The 17,938-nt window shown below is 38.3% G+C and overlaps 1 protein-coding gene across 2 annotated transcripts; it reads left to right on the forward strand.

Annotated features, from left to right (window-relative positions):
• The first annotated feature begins 2,256 nt into the window (after window positions 1-2,256).
• pcmtd1 (protein-L-isoaspartate (D-aspartate) O-methyltransferase domain containing 1) lies at window positions 2,257-16,634 on the forward strand. 2 transcript variants are annotated; one of them, XM_034137698.1, is made up of 6 exons: window positions 2,257-2,477; window positions 9,161-9,623; window positions 10,878-10,980; window positions 11,214-11,385; window positions 13,529-13,652; window positions 13,981-16,634. In XM_034137698.1, the coding sequence occupies exons 2-6, from the start codon at window positions 9,317-9,319 to the stop codon at window positions 14,355-14,357; spliced, it is 1,083 nt and encodes a 360-aa protein (XP_033993589.1). In that variant the 5' UTR covers window positions 2,257-2,477; window positions 9,161-9,316; the 3' UTR covers window positions 14,358-16,634. The 2 variants fall into 2 exon arrangements, with proteins under 2 accessions (XP_033993589.1, XP_033993590.1); XM_034137699.1 differs by lacking the exon at window positions 2,257-2,477 and adding an exon at window positions 6,961-6,979 and having other exon boundaries at window positions 13,981-14,357.
• Window positions 16,635-17,938: the final 1,304 nt, after the last annotated feature.

Genomic DNA, 17,938 nt, shown 5'->3' on the forward strand with positions numbered 1-17,938 from the left:
GAATATGCAAGGCCCAACTGAAACAAAGGCAGCATTTCACCTAAATAGTTTAATTTGATATGTTGTAACAGCTCAGCATTCACAGAAAGAGGCTCTTGGCTCACACTCAAAACCACCACCAACAGAATGTATATCATGCTGCAAGGGGCCACGGCTTCCTGTAATGTATATGTTGTGAGTGTGTGTGGACCATAGACACGTGTGAGTGTGTGTAAGTGACAGAGCGGTGGTGCAGATATATAAAGAAGCTCGGTGGCCACATACGTACACACTCTGCCCTCAGCTAACCTTGCTGTAGTCAACACTGTCTGTTTACATTTGTCTAATAATACAGACAGCTAAAAATAATTGGTTTCATAGAAATAATATTAGAAGAAAGCATAGCCAAATATATCATCTTGACTTTACTTTAAAGTCATTACATATATATTGAGGACAGTGGGATCATGAGGAGGAGTTTGCATTATACAGTAATATAAGTTACACATATACATCTATACTATATTAAGACAAATACATATAGCATTTAATAGTTATAACAAAAATAAATCAACACAGTATTTCTCCATTAGCTTTGTATTCTTGACAGTGTGGATGAAGTGCATGATAAAATATAGGGGAGGTTAGACTACTAATTTATAAATCCCTGGCCCTGGTTTCATATATCACATACTAATTATGACGCTAAACACAGGCCTTACTTGGAGTGGAGATGCGGTCTTTCATTAGTAAAGGCCTGCTATGACCCTGCATGACCCGACAAATGACCTGACTAATGATTCCAGAAATAGGTGCAGCATTCAATTATTTAAAAACTAGGATGAACCCATGAAACAGTCTGCACTCATGGTCTTGTGAGTAGGACTGAATTTGTCAATAAAACCACCGACTAAGGAACCAATATGTTTATCTCTCGATATCAAACTGCAGGAGAAAGGTCTTGATCTGCATACATTACTCATTTACTATCAATGCTATAAATGAACAAATATAGGCAGATATTCAGGATTCAGAAGTCTGAGCAAATACCCTGAAAACAGGAAAAGCCAGGTCATTTTCCCCAAACTTATTGAGTTTGTACACTCAAAATCCTCCTCTAAAACAAGTCATCTGCAGTTCCATCAGAGGATGAGGTGAAGCGAGGTCCCTGAAACCTCGCCTGTCTATTCCCACACTTCCAGAAAACCAGCTGCAGGCTAAATTTAAAACCTTTCCTTTGGGGAACTGTGTGAGGTTACAAGTAGGGTGACATTTTCCAGGATCTTCCAATGTTGTTAAAGCAAATGATCATAAACCAGCTTATCACATCAATGTGTCAAGTTATACTATTCCTGAACTATATTTCTGTGCCTGTATGCTGTATGCATTTACTTAACTTATATTGTATATAGACATGCATGGTCTCATAAGATAAGGTAAGGCTTTAGTGATCCATACAGTAGATGAGAAACTTGGTTGTCGCAGCAGAAGGGTATATATTAAACAAAAATACTATCTTAAAAAAAAAGGATACACTATGCAAGAGCACTTAAACACAAAATTACAAAAGCGACAGTGGTGGATAGCAACACAGTGAGATAAATGTATATTGTAATAAAGTATAATAATTAAGTAAAGCATATGGCAGCCAAACCTATCTTTAAATGCCCGCAAGAAAAGATGTCAAACTAGATTGTCTTGCAGTGGAAAATTACAACATAAACTGCACAGAGTAAAGCCAGATTAAATCTTTTTTTCTGTAATGGATGTACTTATCTCTGTAGTGCAGTACACTACCTCATTAAAAATAATAATTGCATACTGCTCCTGAAAACTTTTGATATTAAAAGTGCAGTAAATGTAAAGCTACAAGTAGAAGGTTATTTGATACAGTAGGCACAAGTGGATATTTATGAAATACACAAGTAACGCTAGAATCAATACATTTTTATTTCCATACTTTTTTCCAATCTGACCACATCTGCTCTGTGTTGGATGTATTTGTTGTGCATTACCCCACTTTATCACAAAATATAACCCTATTTATATGGTGTGTATCTACATATAACAGTGAAACAATAACTCAATAAGTAGAAGTTTTTGCATTCAAAATCTTGCTTCAGTAAAACAAGTATAGGCACCAAAATATACTTAAAAGTCACTAAAATAAAAGTATTCATCAATTTGTATAGGTAGATAGATAGATAGATATATAGATAGGCCTAGATAACTTTGAGCAACAGTGCCTCCCTCCACCGACAACATGTCAAACCACGTGACCTGTGTTTACATCCTCTGCTCAGCTGTTTCTTTCTTCTTCCACTTCGACACAGCGGCTTGCAGTTTACTTTACTCTTTCATCCCAACAACAAGCTAACTAGTGCGCACAGTTACCCCGCAGTCAGCCTCTGAAAGGAGACTGCATGAAAGTCGCTGTCTGACAGTCGCATTGCACACAGCATCCACTTACAAGGAGTGAGTTAATGCGACACGACATTGTGAGTATTTTTCAATGTATTTCAAGCAAACTAACGAGTGTGCTTTTGAGTGCGCCGGTTTGTGTTGTTGACAGCGTAATATTTGTGTTAGGTGTATTAAAAGTGACCCACTATACTTGTTTTTTTGGCGTGTTTGCTCGCTGGCAGGATAAAGAGGTGAGCTTACCTAACCTGCTTTGTCTCTGTTTTGATGATGGCGCACTCAGGCCCTCTAAAGCTAAAGCTAGCCAGGTTCATTACAAACTCATATGGCGTTGTCCCGACACAATTTAACTTAAAAACAGTCAAATTTAAACCTATTGTTTCACGTGTCAGTCGGTGCAATGTATGCACAGATGACACTGTGTTTGCGTCTTTTGTTTTGATTTGTCTCCGGGCTTTTAGTAGACTTTTTTTTTCTCGGTCAATAACGTTTTCTGTAACATGCGGAAGAAGCTGCGTTATCTTAGTTCGTCTCGGTGTTTCCCTTACAGTGATTTGGTGAAACAAGCAGGGATATTCTAGCATCTGTTTTGACAAACCGATTTGGATTGTCGCTGCTTAAAGATTGAGGTTAATCGCAATGCAGAGAGAGAAACAGAAACTGCGATTATGGACGACAAGTGGGAACAAAAGCGGGACAAACACACTCTGTTTTTTTTTATTGTGTCAGCTCGTGTAATGGATGCTCGCTTTGCCATATATTTCCCCACATATGTGACAGGGCAGGTTTTTAGGAAACAGCCGACATTAATAGCGCTTGACAACATTTCGTAAAAGCTGTTGTTGTTTTGCTCCATCGTCACACGCAGTGCGAAGAAAGCGTCCCGGCAGCTGATTGGCTGACGGGCTGCTGTCTGTGTGGCAACCCCAACACGTGACCACGTAGCGAACTGATTGGCTTCATCGGGTGTCAGTTATGGGATCCACTTGATGTTGAAAATTAAAATATCTTTATAAAGTAAAGCAACATCCCTGCCACAAGAGAAACTTTATTTTAGTTTCTTCTCAGAGAAATTCAATTATTTTAGTGCTTCTCAAAGTGGGGTCTGTGGCACAAAAGTTTACAGAGTAATTCGTTGACCTATCCTACATTTTTGATCAAACACATCTCTAACAAAGTGGGGTCTGCGGCTCATACATTTTTAGATCCATTTATTTAAGTTGCCAAGACAATTATTATTTAATCTAACACATCTTTAACTCTCATAAATCTTTAAATATGTTTAATATGTGTATAATATGTATCTTCTATCTGTAATCAATGTATCTTGTGTTGTTCTTTCAATTACCTAAGACTACAGAAGTGTAAACAATAGGCTATGTAGTATTATATATACACATTAGGGGTCCTCTTTATATTATTATTATCTTGTAAACAGATTTGCGTTATACAAATGAGAATCTCTGCCTTAGAGAATAATGCACAGACTATTTTACAGCTCACTAAACAACTAAAAAGACAAGGGGTCTTTATAACTACTGCATTTTGTCTGAATTGATCATTTGTAGATTATTTTCTTGTTTGGTCTTCAAACTGTCCAAAATGTAAATGATAAATTATAGACTGGGATTTATTGGCAGAGATTAAATATAAAACGCATAAGTAGCCTATGTTTCTTTGTGCGTAATCACCCTAAACTATAAGAGTTGTTTATTCGTTTAGATTAAGACCTCCATATTTACAGAAAGCAGCTCCTCTTAACGGTTCCCACCATGTTGTTTTTCTACAGCCCAGAGCGACAGACCAAACACTGATTCTAGAGAAGGGCTTTCACATTTTCTGTAACCTGGAGGCCAACGTAGGTTTTCTGACACGTCGGTAAAAAAGGAGTGTTTAGCAGATGGGTTATCAGTTGGTTGCAATCCGCAGCCTCACCACTAGATGTCACTTAAACACACACATTCAGTAATTCAACTGAAACACAAGGAAAAAGAAAACTGCAGATCCCCATAACTGAAAAAGGTTAAACTATTATTTGTGAAGCATCTAAATGATAGCAAATCCTAAAAACAAGAGATGCAACCATTAATGTTTAAATAATCTATAGTAGAGTAACTGTTATTATCTTTCCAAAACACATTTAATTCAATATAAAGACAAAGAAAAGCAGCAAACATTCCAGAAGGTAAAACCAATATAGTTTTGCTGTACGCACACGAGAAGCATGAATTGGATCAAAATGTAAGCCATGCAAGATGCAAACGAGTGCAGGTTCACCTAGTTGCCACACGCAGGGAAATACACTTCTTTCTTGAGCTAAACAATTCTGTCACATTTATCCCCAAACTGTCTGACCTTTTTTAACATGCAGCAACATTGGAGCAACATTTAAAGGGTGCAGAAGAGAATAAGAAAAACAACAGCAGTTCTTCTCACTGTTTTAAATGTGTGTTGTGACACACTCCCACATGCACGCGGTTCCTGTTGTTAGTGTGGTACAAGAAACGCCTCAACGGTTGCATCCTCTGGCAGTTTTTAGGCTAATTAACTCAGAGTCCAGTGGTCAGTTGTATGAATAGAGATGCGAATACATTTCTATTCAGCATCATAAGATCCCTAACACTAGGCTGGGGGTGGAGTCATAGGAGAATGCATTTTGTTACCAAATCAAAAGGTTTCATCCACTGCTGAGCATGTTCAGAGGTTTTCTTAGCAGTTTCTCATATTCCAGACAGATGGTACTAAACAAGGCGTTGTAATAGCGAGTGACTCGTTAGACTCAGGGACATCCTGTGTATCTTTAGATATAAAAGTGCTGATCTGAATATACCGCTAATCTTGCCCAAAATCGTACAACTATAGAGAAACACATACATAAAATGGCAAATATTATTTAAAAAAAAGAAAGAAATCGGTCTTTGAATATTAAAAAGAAAAGTCCATCCGTCTCACAAGACTAACTGACTTGTACAAGTCTGATAATAGATACATGTTGCATTTTAATAGAAGTAAAAACATAGACCAGGGTCATGGGGGTCAAAAAAAATGATATAAGCACAAACTTTCTGCAGTGACCATCTGCCCCTTAGAATATATGCAAGAGGAATTATGCGTAAAATGTTTCCCCCGGGGTAAAGACTTGAGGTCAGTAGGTTGTTTACATTTAAAGGATGTATCCTCTGAGGACCAAACACTTGTTTAGCAAACAGATTTTGAGATAAACTATTTTGTTGTAACAGTGGTGCTAGAAAAAAGGTCATTGGGTGACCAAAATAATTAGGATTCATCGTCAGCTTTCAATGTAATTCCACAAAGATTCAATGGGATTGGTTCATCAGTTTGAGTTGTTTTTTGTGAAAGAAAGTGTTCAAGTGGATGGTTTGACTCGCTGGTGGCTGAAAATATGTACAAATTAAATTACAAAGGTCATATTTATGTTGGTTTAGAATTACAATATAATGTACAGGGGATTGAGATCAAAATCTCAAATGTCGTGTTTATCTCCACTGGAGATAAACACGACACATTTCCTTTTTAGTTGCTTCTTTGCACAGAGGAATACTCTGGTGTGTAAGACTTCAAAAACATCATTCAACTCAGGTCCCTTTGCAGCGAAAACAAATGAGCGCTTCGATGAAATTTGCATTTTGTAGAGCACATTTTCTTACATGTTGTATTAATAATACATTTGACATGCAGAGAAAAGGGTTCCAGTATGTATTTTCCATAGAGCCAGATCTCATTAATTGCACATTTTCAAGTATTTTATCTGATGTGGTATATCCTTTTAATGTGAACATAACATGCTGGCATTTTTGTGCAGTGAATATAATACAAATCATTCACCCACTGGCATCAAGAAATGTACATTTAAAGGCAGGATTTGTATATGACAAGTTATTATAAAAACATTTGGTAACCATTAATCAAAATGATGAATTTGTTATGTCTTTTCTAGCTTTAAGCACAAATCATTACATATTAGCTCTCAGTCCATTACAAATGCTAATGTGACACTTCTGACTGCAGGTTTAAGTCAAGATTTATTGATGAATGTGTATTTTTATATTTTTTGGGCCAGAGTGAAAGAGGGAGACGGAGCGGAGGACATTGCCTGCAATGTTTGGCCGGCTAGGGATTCGAACCGCCTTGCAGTGGTCACTGTATATGGGCTGCCAGCTCTAACTAGCTATCCGGCGGCCCGAATGTGTGATTATTTTTGTCAAAAAAGAATAATATTGTTCTGGCGTTTTGCCACAGAGGCATGGATGTCACCTTCTTTGTTGCCAGAGCTGCTAAAACGTCTGACTTTACACTTCAGGGGTTGGTAACCATGAGGATTATCAGTTTCCCTGCCTGTTGATCAGCAGTGTGTACATGCCACTGTGCTGCCTAGACAGGCCTCAGGTGTTTGGTTACAGCTCTAGAGTTGATCTAGTGTTGACGGAGGATCTGTTACGTGTTTCGTCATCCTGCCAGTTCAGAAAGTTCTCCCAAGCCAGGTCACGGCAGCCAGTCATGACCTGATATGGTGTCAATAAACTTTCCATACACACCAGGGATCAACTCAGGACTTCCAGTGAGTGTTTACCAGTAGATTTTTCTTTCAGTGGTGAAGTAGCTTCACTATAGAACAAACGTTATTGCCTACAGTGGCTGGTCCTTTTGTATTTGTCTTAAAAGGAGTGGGTGATGGATGAGTTCTGTTTCGAGAGTCTGGATTATCATTGGAAAGATTGTACATCAGTGCCTGAAAGCAATTTGCTTGTCAAATACCTCGCCTATATAATTTTCCGGATATTATTTACACTCAAAGGACTATGCATTACAGAGAGGGTAGAGGGGAAAACTAGAATAAAAAAATACATTGCCACACAATCAGTGATGGTGAGCGAATCAATGATTATTTTTGCCTGTGAGAAAGAGCCGAGAGAAAATGACCTTACGAGGCCTCCCGCTACAAAGTCACCTCTGAATTTAATCTTTATTAGCTGAGTCAGATGTGGAGATGCTGAGGAGGCAGAGAGGGAATTCAAGACTTGTCTCCCTCGGCTGAATCTCCAGCTTTTACTCTGAGCCAGTGTAGGGTATTTCAGTCAACAAAACATCTATAAAATGTTTAATTACCGCCATGTTGTAGGGCTTTCCTCTTTATTGCTACGACGTGGTTTTTAATAGTACTACACAGAGAAGCCAGTAGCACAGTACTCACAATGTAAGTAACTTTCAGATCAGCCTTTAAGTGACCACGTTAAGTCAAGCATATAATTCTTGGCATTTAAAGGTCCCATGTCATGCTTTTCCGGTTATTACCCGTCCGCTTGTGTGTTATGTAGCTTTTTATGCATGTAAACGGTCTGCAAAGTCACAAACCCTCAAAGTACACCCTGTAGCGAGTAAAACTCTAACACAGAAAATACCTGTCTATGCTGCCCCAGAACGCCTCGTTGGAGATTTTAATTTTTCCATATTTTTCTTCCTGGTCATAGTGACGTAACTGTCATAGTGACATAACGGCTCCGCGGATTGGTCAGCTCCTCACACACACACACACTCACTCAGCCTTATCTTTTCTCAGCCGCGGTGCTCCGTGGAGCTTCGCGGGCACTCACACTCACTCAGCCTTATCTTTTCTCAGCGGCGGCACCGCGGATTTCCGCACACACACACACACACACACACACACACACAGCCAGGCTGTGAGTGTGTGTGCTCAGGCTGAGTTCCGCGGTGTCTCGCTGTCTCGCAGACCCCACGCAGCAACCAGGAAACTACACCAGTAATCCAGCTCACACTGTCCGCTCCTCGCAGCAGTGAGTCCCGCCAACACGGCACCCAGACCCCACGTAGCATTCTCATCTGTTTGTCATTACTGGTGCCATTGTAATGCATAAACACTGATGTTCCGCTGTAACAGTGGTGGACTCACAGAGTGGGCGAGCTGACCAATCAGAGCATAGTGGGCTCATAGGGAGGGGAGGGGGGGGGTGGGAAGGAGCTCCAACAAGGCGTGTAGGACAGAGAGTGAATACACATACTATACAGAGATGCTGTATGAGAAACCAATGTGATTTTGGAACATTGAACAATGTATATCTATTCTAGTAGACCTCAACAATGGAATTATGATCAGTAGAAATGGCCATGTCATGGGACCTTTAAGTAAATCAATTAAACTAATAGTTTTAACTCTAATAAACCTTGTGTACAGTATGCACCACATTACACTGTGCATGTAAGCATGACGGATGTAGCCTTTTCACAACACACATTTTGATTTGTATTTGCAGGAAAATCACAGGTGTAACAAATTGCATTAATGTCGGTTCGGTTTCATAAAGCCATGCTGGTGAGCAAGCAATATGTTTGTTATGAAAAAGGCCTCTGAAACAACTGCTACAGAGAACTGTGTGTTTGGGGCATTATCTCTTTACAGTGGAGTTAATGCGATAAGCAAAATAGTAATGTGACAAATTACATTATCAAGTTAAAATGCCTTAACGAGCCTTAATATTGTATTTTTGGATGTTTCCTAACTTTTTGTGAGTACATATCGTTGGCTTTAAAATAGATAATGCTAAAGTTGACTTCATTTGGAAAACCACAAAGTCTGTTTCTCTCAAAGTTGTTAATTCTTCATGAAAAAGACACATTTGGTTGTGGGAGAGAAATCAATCTTTACTATGAGAATCTTAAGTCAATCTTTACTCTATCTCCTAGCAGACATGTTGCCATAACGCGTTTATGTCCTTTTTCTCAGGTCACTCTCTGGACATGACCGCCGTCTGAACCGCCGTCTGAGGAGTAATAGCGGGAGCATCCTTTAGGTCAGCCATTCATCTCCATGCACCTCTGAGGAGGAACCACTGACCCTCACTACGAGTTTGGCCCTTTGAGTTTCTCTTCTCTTTTAACCATGGGGGGAGCCGTGAGCGCGGGCGAGGACAATGACGATCTTATTGATAATCTGAAGGAGGCCCAGTACATTCGCACAGAAAAAGTTGAACAGGCTTTTCGCGCCATAGATCGCGGTGACTACTATCTGGACGGCTACAGGGACAATGCCTACAAAGACTTGGCGTGGAAGCATGGCAACATCCACCTGTCCGCTCCCTGTATATACTCCGAGGTGATGGAGGCCCTCAAACTGCAGCCGGGACTTTCTTTCCTCAATCTGGGCAGTGGGACTGGCTACCTGAGCACAATGGTTGGCCTCATCATAGGTAAGCATTATGTACCCAGCTGTGTTTTCCCATGAGTGGGGAGGGCTCAGATGTCCTGTAGAATCTAGGTTAAACAAATATTTCAAAAAGGTACACTGTGTGCCTGCAGTTCAGTATCAGTGATTATAGGACTGCAAAGATTTTTCTGTATTTATCCACAGATTTCTTTCCTGATGTAGTCTAGACTCGATTTACTTTATGGATTCCATTGTCGTCACAGCAGCATGTACATAGGGCATTGCACATGAATTAAAAATAGCCTTGGAAATTAAACACAAACCTTAAATATATGCACACCAACAGTTAATGATGTATATCTAAAAAGTGTCCCAATCAAATACACAGTATAAATATACAGAATAAGTTAGTATACACTATGGTAGGGCTGCTCGATTATGGCAAATCATAGTCACGATTATTTTTGGTCAATAATTGATACCACGATTATTAAAAACGATTATGCATTTACTTTGAAAACATCGATTTATTGAAAAAGAAAAAATGTGAACAGTATGTTTTTAACAGATGATTACCCTGAACATTAAGTATAATTCAACTGAAATCACAATAAAAAAATATATAATAAAATAATTTAAAAAAAATATTACTTTTTTCCGATTACGTTGTTTTCGTAATCGTTGCAAGCCAAAATCGAGATTTAAAATACGATGAATTGCACAGCCCTACACTATGGTAGAGATTTGGATCGTAGTTTGTATGGCTGTATTTAAAAGTACTCCTTAAAATCTTTTGTTCTTAAGTTTCATAACTTTCTTGGAAAAAAGGATAAAAAAATAGAACAGAAGAAGAAAATCACAGTGGACAAAAAACTAAATTACCAATTATTTGACTTATTGGTCTCCCTAATTGTTTGGTCTGTAAATGTGGGGGGAAAGCAGTAAAATATGCACATTAGAATTTCTTAAAGCCCAAAGGACCCTTTACCAACTGCTTGTATTGCCAAAAAGCCGAACCTCAAGTATATTCAGTTTATAATCACAAAACAAACACAGAAAAACTAAATAAAATCATCAAATTGGGCATTTTTGTTAGAAACAAATTAAAAGATGATGTGATTATCAAACCAGGCACATTAATTTCTTCAATAACATTGAAGAACATTAATTTCTTCAGTCCGTCGAGAAAATGTAATTGTTTCAGCTCTACATGAAATCACAATGGGTAGTAGGTAATGCTGGGTTTGTTATGATTGTTTTAAAAGAAAATATGTTTCCTGTTGTGTTTTCTTCCAAGGGCCATTTGGTGTGAACCATGGAGTTGAGCTCCATACAGACGTGGTTGAATATGCCAGAGAGAAACTGGAGGATTTCATAAAAAATAGTGACAGCTTTGATAAGTAAGTACATGCAAACTGAAACCACAGTAAGATATGTAATTAAGTTTATTTTCTTCTGGTATACAAGTCTTGCAAATTAACTACAAATCATCTCTCTAATTCTACTCATCTAAGCTTCATAATTCTACCACAGATCACTAATGTGATGATGTGCTTGATAGATATAAAAGAAAACCTTTTTTTCCATTGTTGTTTTATATAATGTTTCCACTTAACTTGTTATTTTTCCAAAGGTTTGAGTTCTGTGAACCCGTCTTTGTGGTGGGGAATTGCCTTGAAATCTCAGCAGATAGTCACCAATACGATCGCATCTATTGTGGTGCAGGAGTGCAGAAAGACCATGAAAATTACATGAAAGTACTGCTCAAAATTGGAGGCATTCTGGTGATGCCTATAGAGGATCAGGTAAGTGCTACAAGCCATCAGAATGAAACAGAACCAACACATTATGATTGCTAATCAAAATGCTAACACATGAAGGAAAACACAGTAAAATAGCTTTGACCTACAAGACTGCTTATGCGACTTTCACATGAATTATTGAGCCACTCCTGCCCCTGGATGTGGGAGGCCGGGCAAGGAGCACACACACACAGGGATGTATGAATACATGTATTATTTAAAATGGTCGAGGTTTGACTGTGGACAGACTGGGGCATGCACTGTAAGGGAGCATTCAGAATTATTTGGGAAGTTGGTGGAGAAAATGGTTTTCGAGTACAAGGAGGGTAAAGATCATGACAGATTCATGGTTTAAAACTTTGGGCAATTTAAGGAATTTAAAAGGAATCTGAAGTGCAGCAAAGCTTGGCTCAGATTAGATATTGTGACCCGTGATGTGGATATTTGGATTATGTTGTCAGTTATTTAAGGCATCAGTGCACTTTTAAAGTGAGTTCAAAGAGTGCAATATACTTAAAATAAATAAATGCAATATTATACTGTGTGTTTTAAAGAAGATGGAAGGCTTTAGTAAGAATGAAAACAGCCTGCACACACTTTTGAATCAGAATGCAGGAAATGATTACGCATCATTTAGATCAGAGATCCTTGCCAGATCTAAACAGCATGAAAGTGCTACAGCCCATATCAAAATTTGCACTAATGCGAATAATTTTAAAAACAACGTATTTTTTCTTCCTCTTTCTTGTGGTCTTTCATCAGCACCAAATAGGCGTTCTTGGCCCTTACAAAAAAAAATGCTCTCAAGAGTGGACGAATATGAAAGCTCCAGTACTGGGAAAAGAGCTTTTTGAAAATACCAACGTCATGATTTAATTTCTTCAAAGACATGGCTCGGTACGAGAAAGCAGCAAGCTTTGTCATCTGTACCTCCATATTGTTTGGTATATATAATGAAGAGCATGAAATAGATGTCATCTTAAACGTACTCTATCTTTGAGATTATGCTGGTAGGTGCTCTCAAAGCCTGAAAGGATGGACTGCCCTTAGTAGAAAGTGCATTTTTGCTGTATTGAAAGAAAAAGTACTTGCATAGAGAATTAATGAACTACATTTAAGAGGGCTATGAATGGATGAACTATACATTCACCTTGAAGGCATCTTCAGCATTAATGGACCTGTTGTTCCCTTGAAAACATCACAGCCCCCCCCCCAGCAAGATGTCCACTCCCCTTATTTCCATACATGAAGAGCTCATGTGTGTTTTGATAACCGTGGACTGCAAATTGCTTGTTATGCCCTGAGCCCCCAGATATCTGTCATCCACGGAGGGCAAAGTCTCACATATCCAACTTCGAACACCCGCAGACATCTTGAATTAATCAGTCAATTGGCTAAAAGTAGGTCAGATTATGACAATAATTAATAATAATCATCATTAGTTTCTATAGTTTTTCTAACATCAGACATTTTTCAATACTCTACCGTTGTAGCTTTTCCTTTTTTATAAAATGTTAAGCATTTTTATTATATTTTTTAATATAAATATAATATATATATATATATAGCAAGGTTTGAGCGAGGGTATACAACATTTTTTAATTATGGTTATAATAATATTTATGTTATATGATTTTGTGTTAATTTGTTAGTATTTTGCATTGTCTAATATTTAAAGTTGCTGGATGAGAGGGTTAGGGTTAGTTTTGATCACTGCCTTCTTGTTGATGCTCAGATTATCTTTGAGATTGTTCTATGAGCCCTTTGGCAGTAATTGGCTCCCGTACAAAGCAAGTGTGGAAATGAAGTTCATTTTGAATGCACCTATTTAACACTGCAGCATTTATGCGGATGTTAAGAGGCTCTTTTCTCCTCCAGGGGCAATATTTCCCTTGGTTACACAGTGTATGTACATCTGCCAACCATGATAAACCATAGAATAGAACCAGGATAATTGCAACACTGTATAACTGGTTTGTGTAGAAAATGAAACCATAGAGGAATCTCTATTCAGGTGGCACAACTCCACAAAATGCACAATAAGCTAAAAGTTTATTTTCAAGAAACTGTGCTGGTTTAGGTTGTGATTTCTTGCTCCCTGGTGTATTTCATATTTTATAAGTTCAGGGTTTTGCTCTTTATGCAGCTGACCCAGATAACCAGGACTGGCCAGTGCTCATGGGAGAGCAAAAACATCTTGGCGGTGTCCTTTGCCCCCCTGGTCCAGCAGAGCAGAGCTGATGGGGAGAAACCTGACACTGTCGAGCTGCGTAAGTTCTCCGGCCTCAACAAAACTAAACCAAACCAAAACTCTGTGTTTTATTCTAACTGGTCCTGAAGTGTAGAGCAGGCAATATTTAAAAAATGATGTGACTAGACGACTCCTACAGCAATATTTGCTCTTACTTACGAAGCCCGCCCTGCAGCTGCTCCAAAGAGCCAGTTGCTTCCTTTCCTTGAAATAATGAGACGCAGTCCTCTCTTTGATGGACTCACTTGTTTATGCTGACCTAGTTGAAGGACTGGTGGAGTTGTATAGATTAATCTTATTGTTGTGGTGCATTGCCCTGAAGGAGTGTCATCTCTCTTTGTCCTCAGCCTCATTGACTGTGCGCAGCCTTCAGGATCTGTCTCGGGTCTACATTCGCCGCACTCTCAGAGACCTGGACAGCGAGGACAGTGCGGGGAAGGAGGCGGTGCAGAGAGTTCCCCAGAAGCGCAAACGCAGGCGCTGCCAGCGGCGACGCATCAACACCTACGTTTTTGTAGGCAACCAGCTGATCCCCCAAATGGTGGAGAGTGAAGAGGAGGAACACGTTGAGGAAGAACAAAAAGAAGTGGAGGACGAGGAGGAGGAAAGAGACATCGGCGAAATTGAAATCCTCAAGCAAGCGAACATGTTGAGAGACCAAATAATGGCTTTACCGCTGCCGGAGTCACTGAAAGCATATTTGCTGTTCTACAGAGAGAAATGACTGATTACTCAATGCCCACTCTTTATGAATGCAGCGCCTTCTGAATGCTTTTCTCACCCTTTTTCTGTACAAATGTAGCATTATTTCCATTAAATCTTGATGGCAAAACTGTAACAGAAAGAGACGTCATAGATAATATTGGATAATAATGTTATGATTGTCACGAATTGTTCGTTTCGTTCCTTTTGATTTGTATATATTAAAAACTGTGTAAAAAATATACTAAATGGTCAGTTTCCAAAACCCATTTTGAGATTCAGATTTTATTACAATTTCAGGATTTCTGCAGAAATGTGCAGATTCAAAAGTTCTTATTATATTTGTTAAAATAAGATCATGCTAAGATGAACACTTTTATTGCAGCTTTTTTCCAGGAGCTTTAACTTTAACTATCGCTGTCTGGGGATTTAATGAGCACCAGAAAAGGAGCAAAAGACTCTGAAAGGCAAATTAGGCCGCCATGTTCAGTTAAAGAGTGAGACATAATTGCAGAATCATTAATGGGGCACTTATGTTATTACTCTTACTGAGTTTTGGTTTTCAATTAGTGTGATTTGTACCTTCCTATTACATGAAATCATCGAGAGACTAGATTGGTTCTTCATTTTTTCTACAAGGCAATTTTTGATGTATCTTTTTCTACAGGGTGTTTACATTAACGTGTGTTGTAGGCCCTCTCCTCTACATGGTTCCCCTTTACATTGTTAATGCAAATAGTATGTAACTTTATCATAACGGATGTTTGTCATAATGATAAAACTGATGACTGGTGGTGGTTCACATGTTCAGCTTTGTTTAAATGAGACTGTTTATAGGAAGATTTTTTGTCAATGCATGAATATACTGTAAATGTGTTGGGTGTTCCTGACTGTGCTTCACATCTTACGCTTGGTCACTGGAGGTGATGTCCCAAGTGATTAAGTCAAGACATTTTTTGACGAAAAGCAGAAGTTGGGGAAGGATTTAAAGAATATTAATCATTTAGATTACCTTGAGACAAATCTCAAATCTGTACTCAAATTAGTACTGCATTTTTTGTATAGACAGCAATACAAATCAAAGTCACTGAGGATTTTTGAAAGCCTTTTGTATCCTGGACTGTAGAAATGTCCAACAAAGCACCTTAGTCTGCAGTCCTCGAGTGAAAAAATAAATAATTTGTATTGTGGACTGATCTCGTAATGTAGATCCTGTTTAATCAAAGTACAATTTGCTTGCAGAACTTCCATGATAGTGGTGGCTTTTAAGTGCCAACGTCCCCCATCACATTAGGACTTCTGTGAGTTTTCTAGCACAGTAAATTTACCCAAGCGATGGTATATTTCTACAAACACATTCCACAGTGAAAAAATAAAAAGAGCAGCACATCACTGATCGATGTCACACTTTTTCTAAGAGCTTTATGGTCACAGACTCTAGAGATTTCATTCATCTTACTTTGAATGCTTCATTTAGTATTTCAAAAGCTGAGTTGAATGTTGTTGATATTAATTCTATTTAATATACACGTGATATTAATGTGTTTTTATCATATGAATCTGCATTCAGTTTAATTTGCATTCAGTTTGTTGTAGCGCCCTCTTGCTGTACTGTATCTTGACACTGGGAACTCTGTAGATCAAAACTCCACTGATGTCTGTTCAATAGATAAAATATAAGTGGTATAGGTCTTAATTTTGTTCTGCTGTAATGACAAATATCTTTGGGGAAAACGGGAGTGATTATTCTATTAGTAGTGTTTAAGTGTGAAGAGGTAACAATTATTTTCTGTAAGTTGTTTATTTTTTTTATATTCATAGGAAAGCTTTGCAAGTGAGCCATAATGGAATAATCTTTCAGTTTATAATTACCAATAACAACAAAGTCCCATTTGATTTGTGTAGTATCCATTAACATTCTCATGACCAATTACAGGCATGCAACAATTTATATACCATCATCCAAAACGTAATTGCTAATTAGAGAGCACTTTAAAGATTGAAAGCAGCGGACCTACAACCTCGACTCTCAGGTCACGCCTTGCACCAAAGTAAATGGGACTGCTATGATTACGTTTAATGTGAACGAGATTTGACTACAAGACTAGCACCGGTAAAGACCCAAGTCATAATCGAGTCTGTGCTTTTATATTTGGTTAATTTGATGAAAGCCAAAACAGTTCTGTTACTGTTTACCAGCCCTAAGTTGATAGGATAGATCATAGTGTGTGCAGTTCATTTTAATAATGTGTTGTTTCTCCATAAATGTTTGGCAAAAAAAATAAAGTTCACAATCACATTACGCCTCTTCTAATCATTGCACTGCTCTTTTTGTGTCTTGTTGGAATAAGATGTTTACTTCCCCAAACGTGTTGATGTGGTCAAGGAATGAGTCATTCTTGCAAGCTGACAGGAAACACAAACAGTAGTGCAAGTGCAAATCTGACATCCTTGGCAAGCTTGTGATCACCTTCTTTGTCACTGCTGATTTGAACTGTTAACATAGAGTTTCCATCTTGCATCACATTATGGCTTTTCTGAAAAAATATTAAACAAGTTAACAGGCCTAATATGCAAATAACACCCAAGGCATTACATTTATAGTACACTCTCCTGCGTTTGACAGAGGAAAACAAAGATGTAACATAAGCGCAAGATGCACGTTTGTTTGTTTGCTTTTGGCCTTTTGGGTATGGGAGGAGAGAGACGGCACAAAATGTGAGGACGTTGCTGTAAGGGCTCAGCCTTGGTAAAAGGGGTTCCTACTCAGGAGATCTACCTAGACACAACAACAAGATTTAAATGAAATAAAATCTGCCGATCCCACTATTCCCCATAAGGAAATGCCAAATATATTTTGTAAGATGATGGCTTCCTACTAAGAAGATTCCATTTTATTGATATAATATAATTAGTGAAACTTAATATTTAACTAAATTAATAGAAGAAAAATAGTATGATGATGACAATGATTATTTATAAAACGGGCCTATAAAACCAGAACAAATGCAGGCAACAAAACCAAGTGATATAAGGCTTTGCACATCACACCACAGACTTCCTCTCTTCAAACCAACAATAGGCAATTTTACTTTATAGATGGCAGTCCACAATGACACTAAGAAGTATGTGCACACAACTGATTATCATAACAACCAGGACAAAACTATAGAGGACAATAACACAAACAAAAATTGACAAAGAGAAATAGTAGGACCCCACAGCGGGTGCAACAAGCGATATAAAGCCACATCAATTAAGTTACATGACACTTATAGAGTAAACAGCTGCATAAAACATCAGCAGAGCAGACAGGGCAGACATTTATCAACATTTTAACAATGCATACTCGACAGCCAAAGCAGGGCACAAACACACCAAGCAAAAGAGAGATGCACAGTTATTACACAAGGCACACATAACCATACAGTACACAACGCTCCATTGTCAACCGATGGTGAGAGGTAAGCATAGACTGTAATGACTGTAATACACGAGGTAAGTGCAAACACTAAAGTTAATAGTATTCTGAAGACATTTTGAGAAACTTGGACCTTAAGTGTTCGTATTCTCTTCCACTTTATACTTCCACTCCACTGCATC

This window comes from Trematomus bernacchii, unplaced genomic scaffold (assembly GCF_902827165.1).
Source record: "Trematomus bernacchii unplaced genomic scaffold, fTreBer1.1, whole genome shotgun sequence".
In the NCBI taxonomy this organism is placed as follows: Eukaryota; Metazoa; Chordata; class Actinopteri; order Perciformes; family Nototheniidae; genus Trematomus; species Trematomus bernacchii.

Excerpts from the sequence above, each read along its gene's own strand:
- pcmtd1 (XM_034137698.1), top strand. The coding sequence starts at position 9,317 with ATGGGGGGAGCCGTGAGCGCGGGCGAGGACAATGACGATCTTATTGAT. Across the intron at positions 10,981-11,213 it reads AATAGTGACAGCTTTGATAA|GTTTGAGTTCTGTGAACCCG; the intron begins GTAAGTACATGC and ends ATTTTTCCAAAG. Across the intron at positions 11,386-13,528 it reads TGATGCCTATAGAGGATCAG|CTGACCCAGATAACCAGGAC; the intron begins GTAAGTGCTACA and ends CTCTTTATGCAG.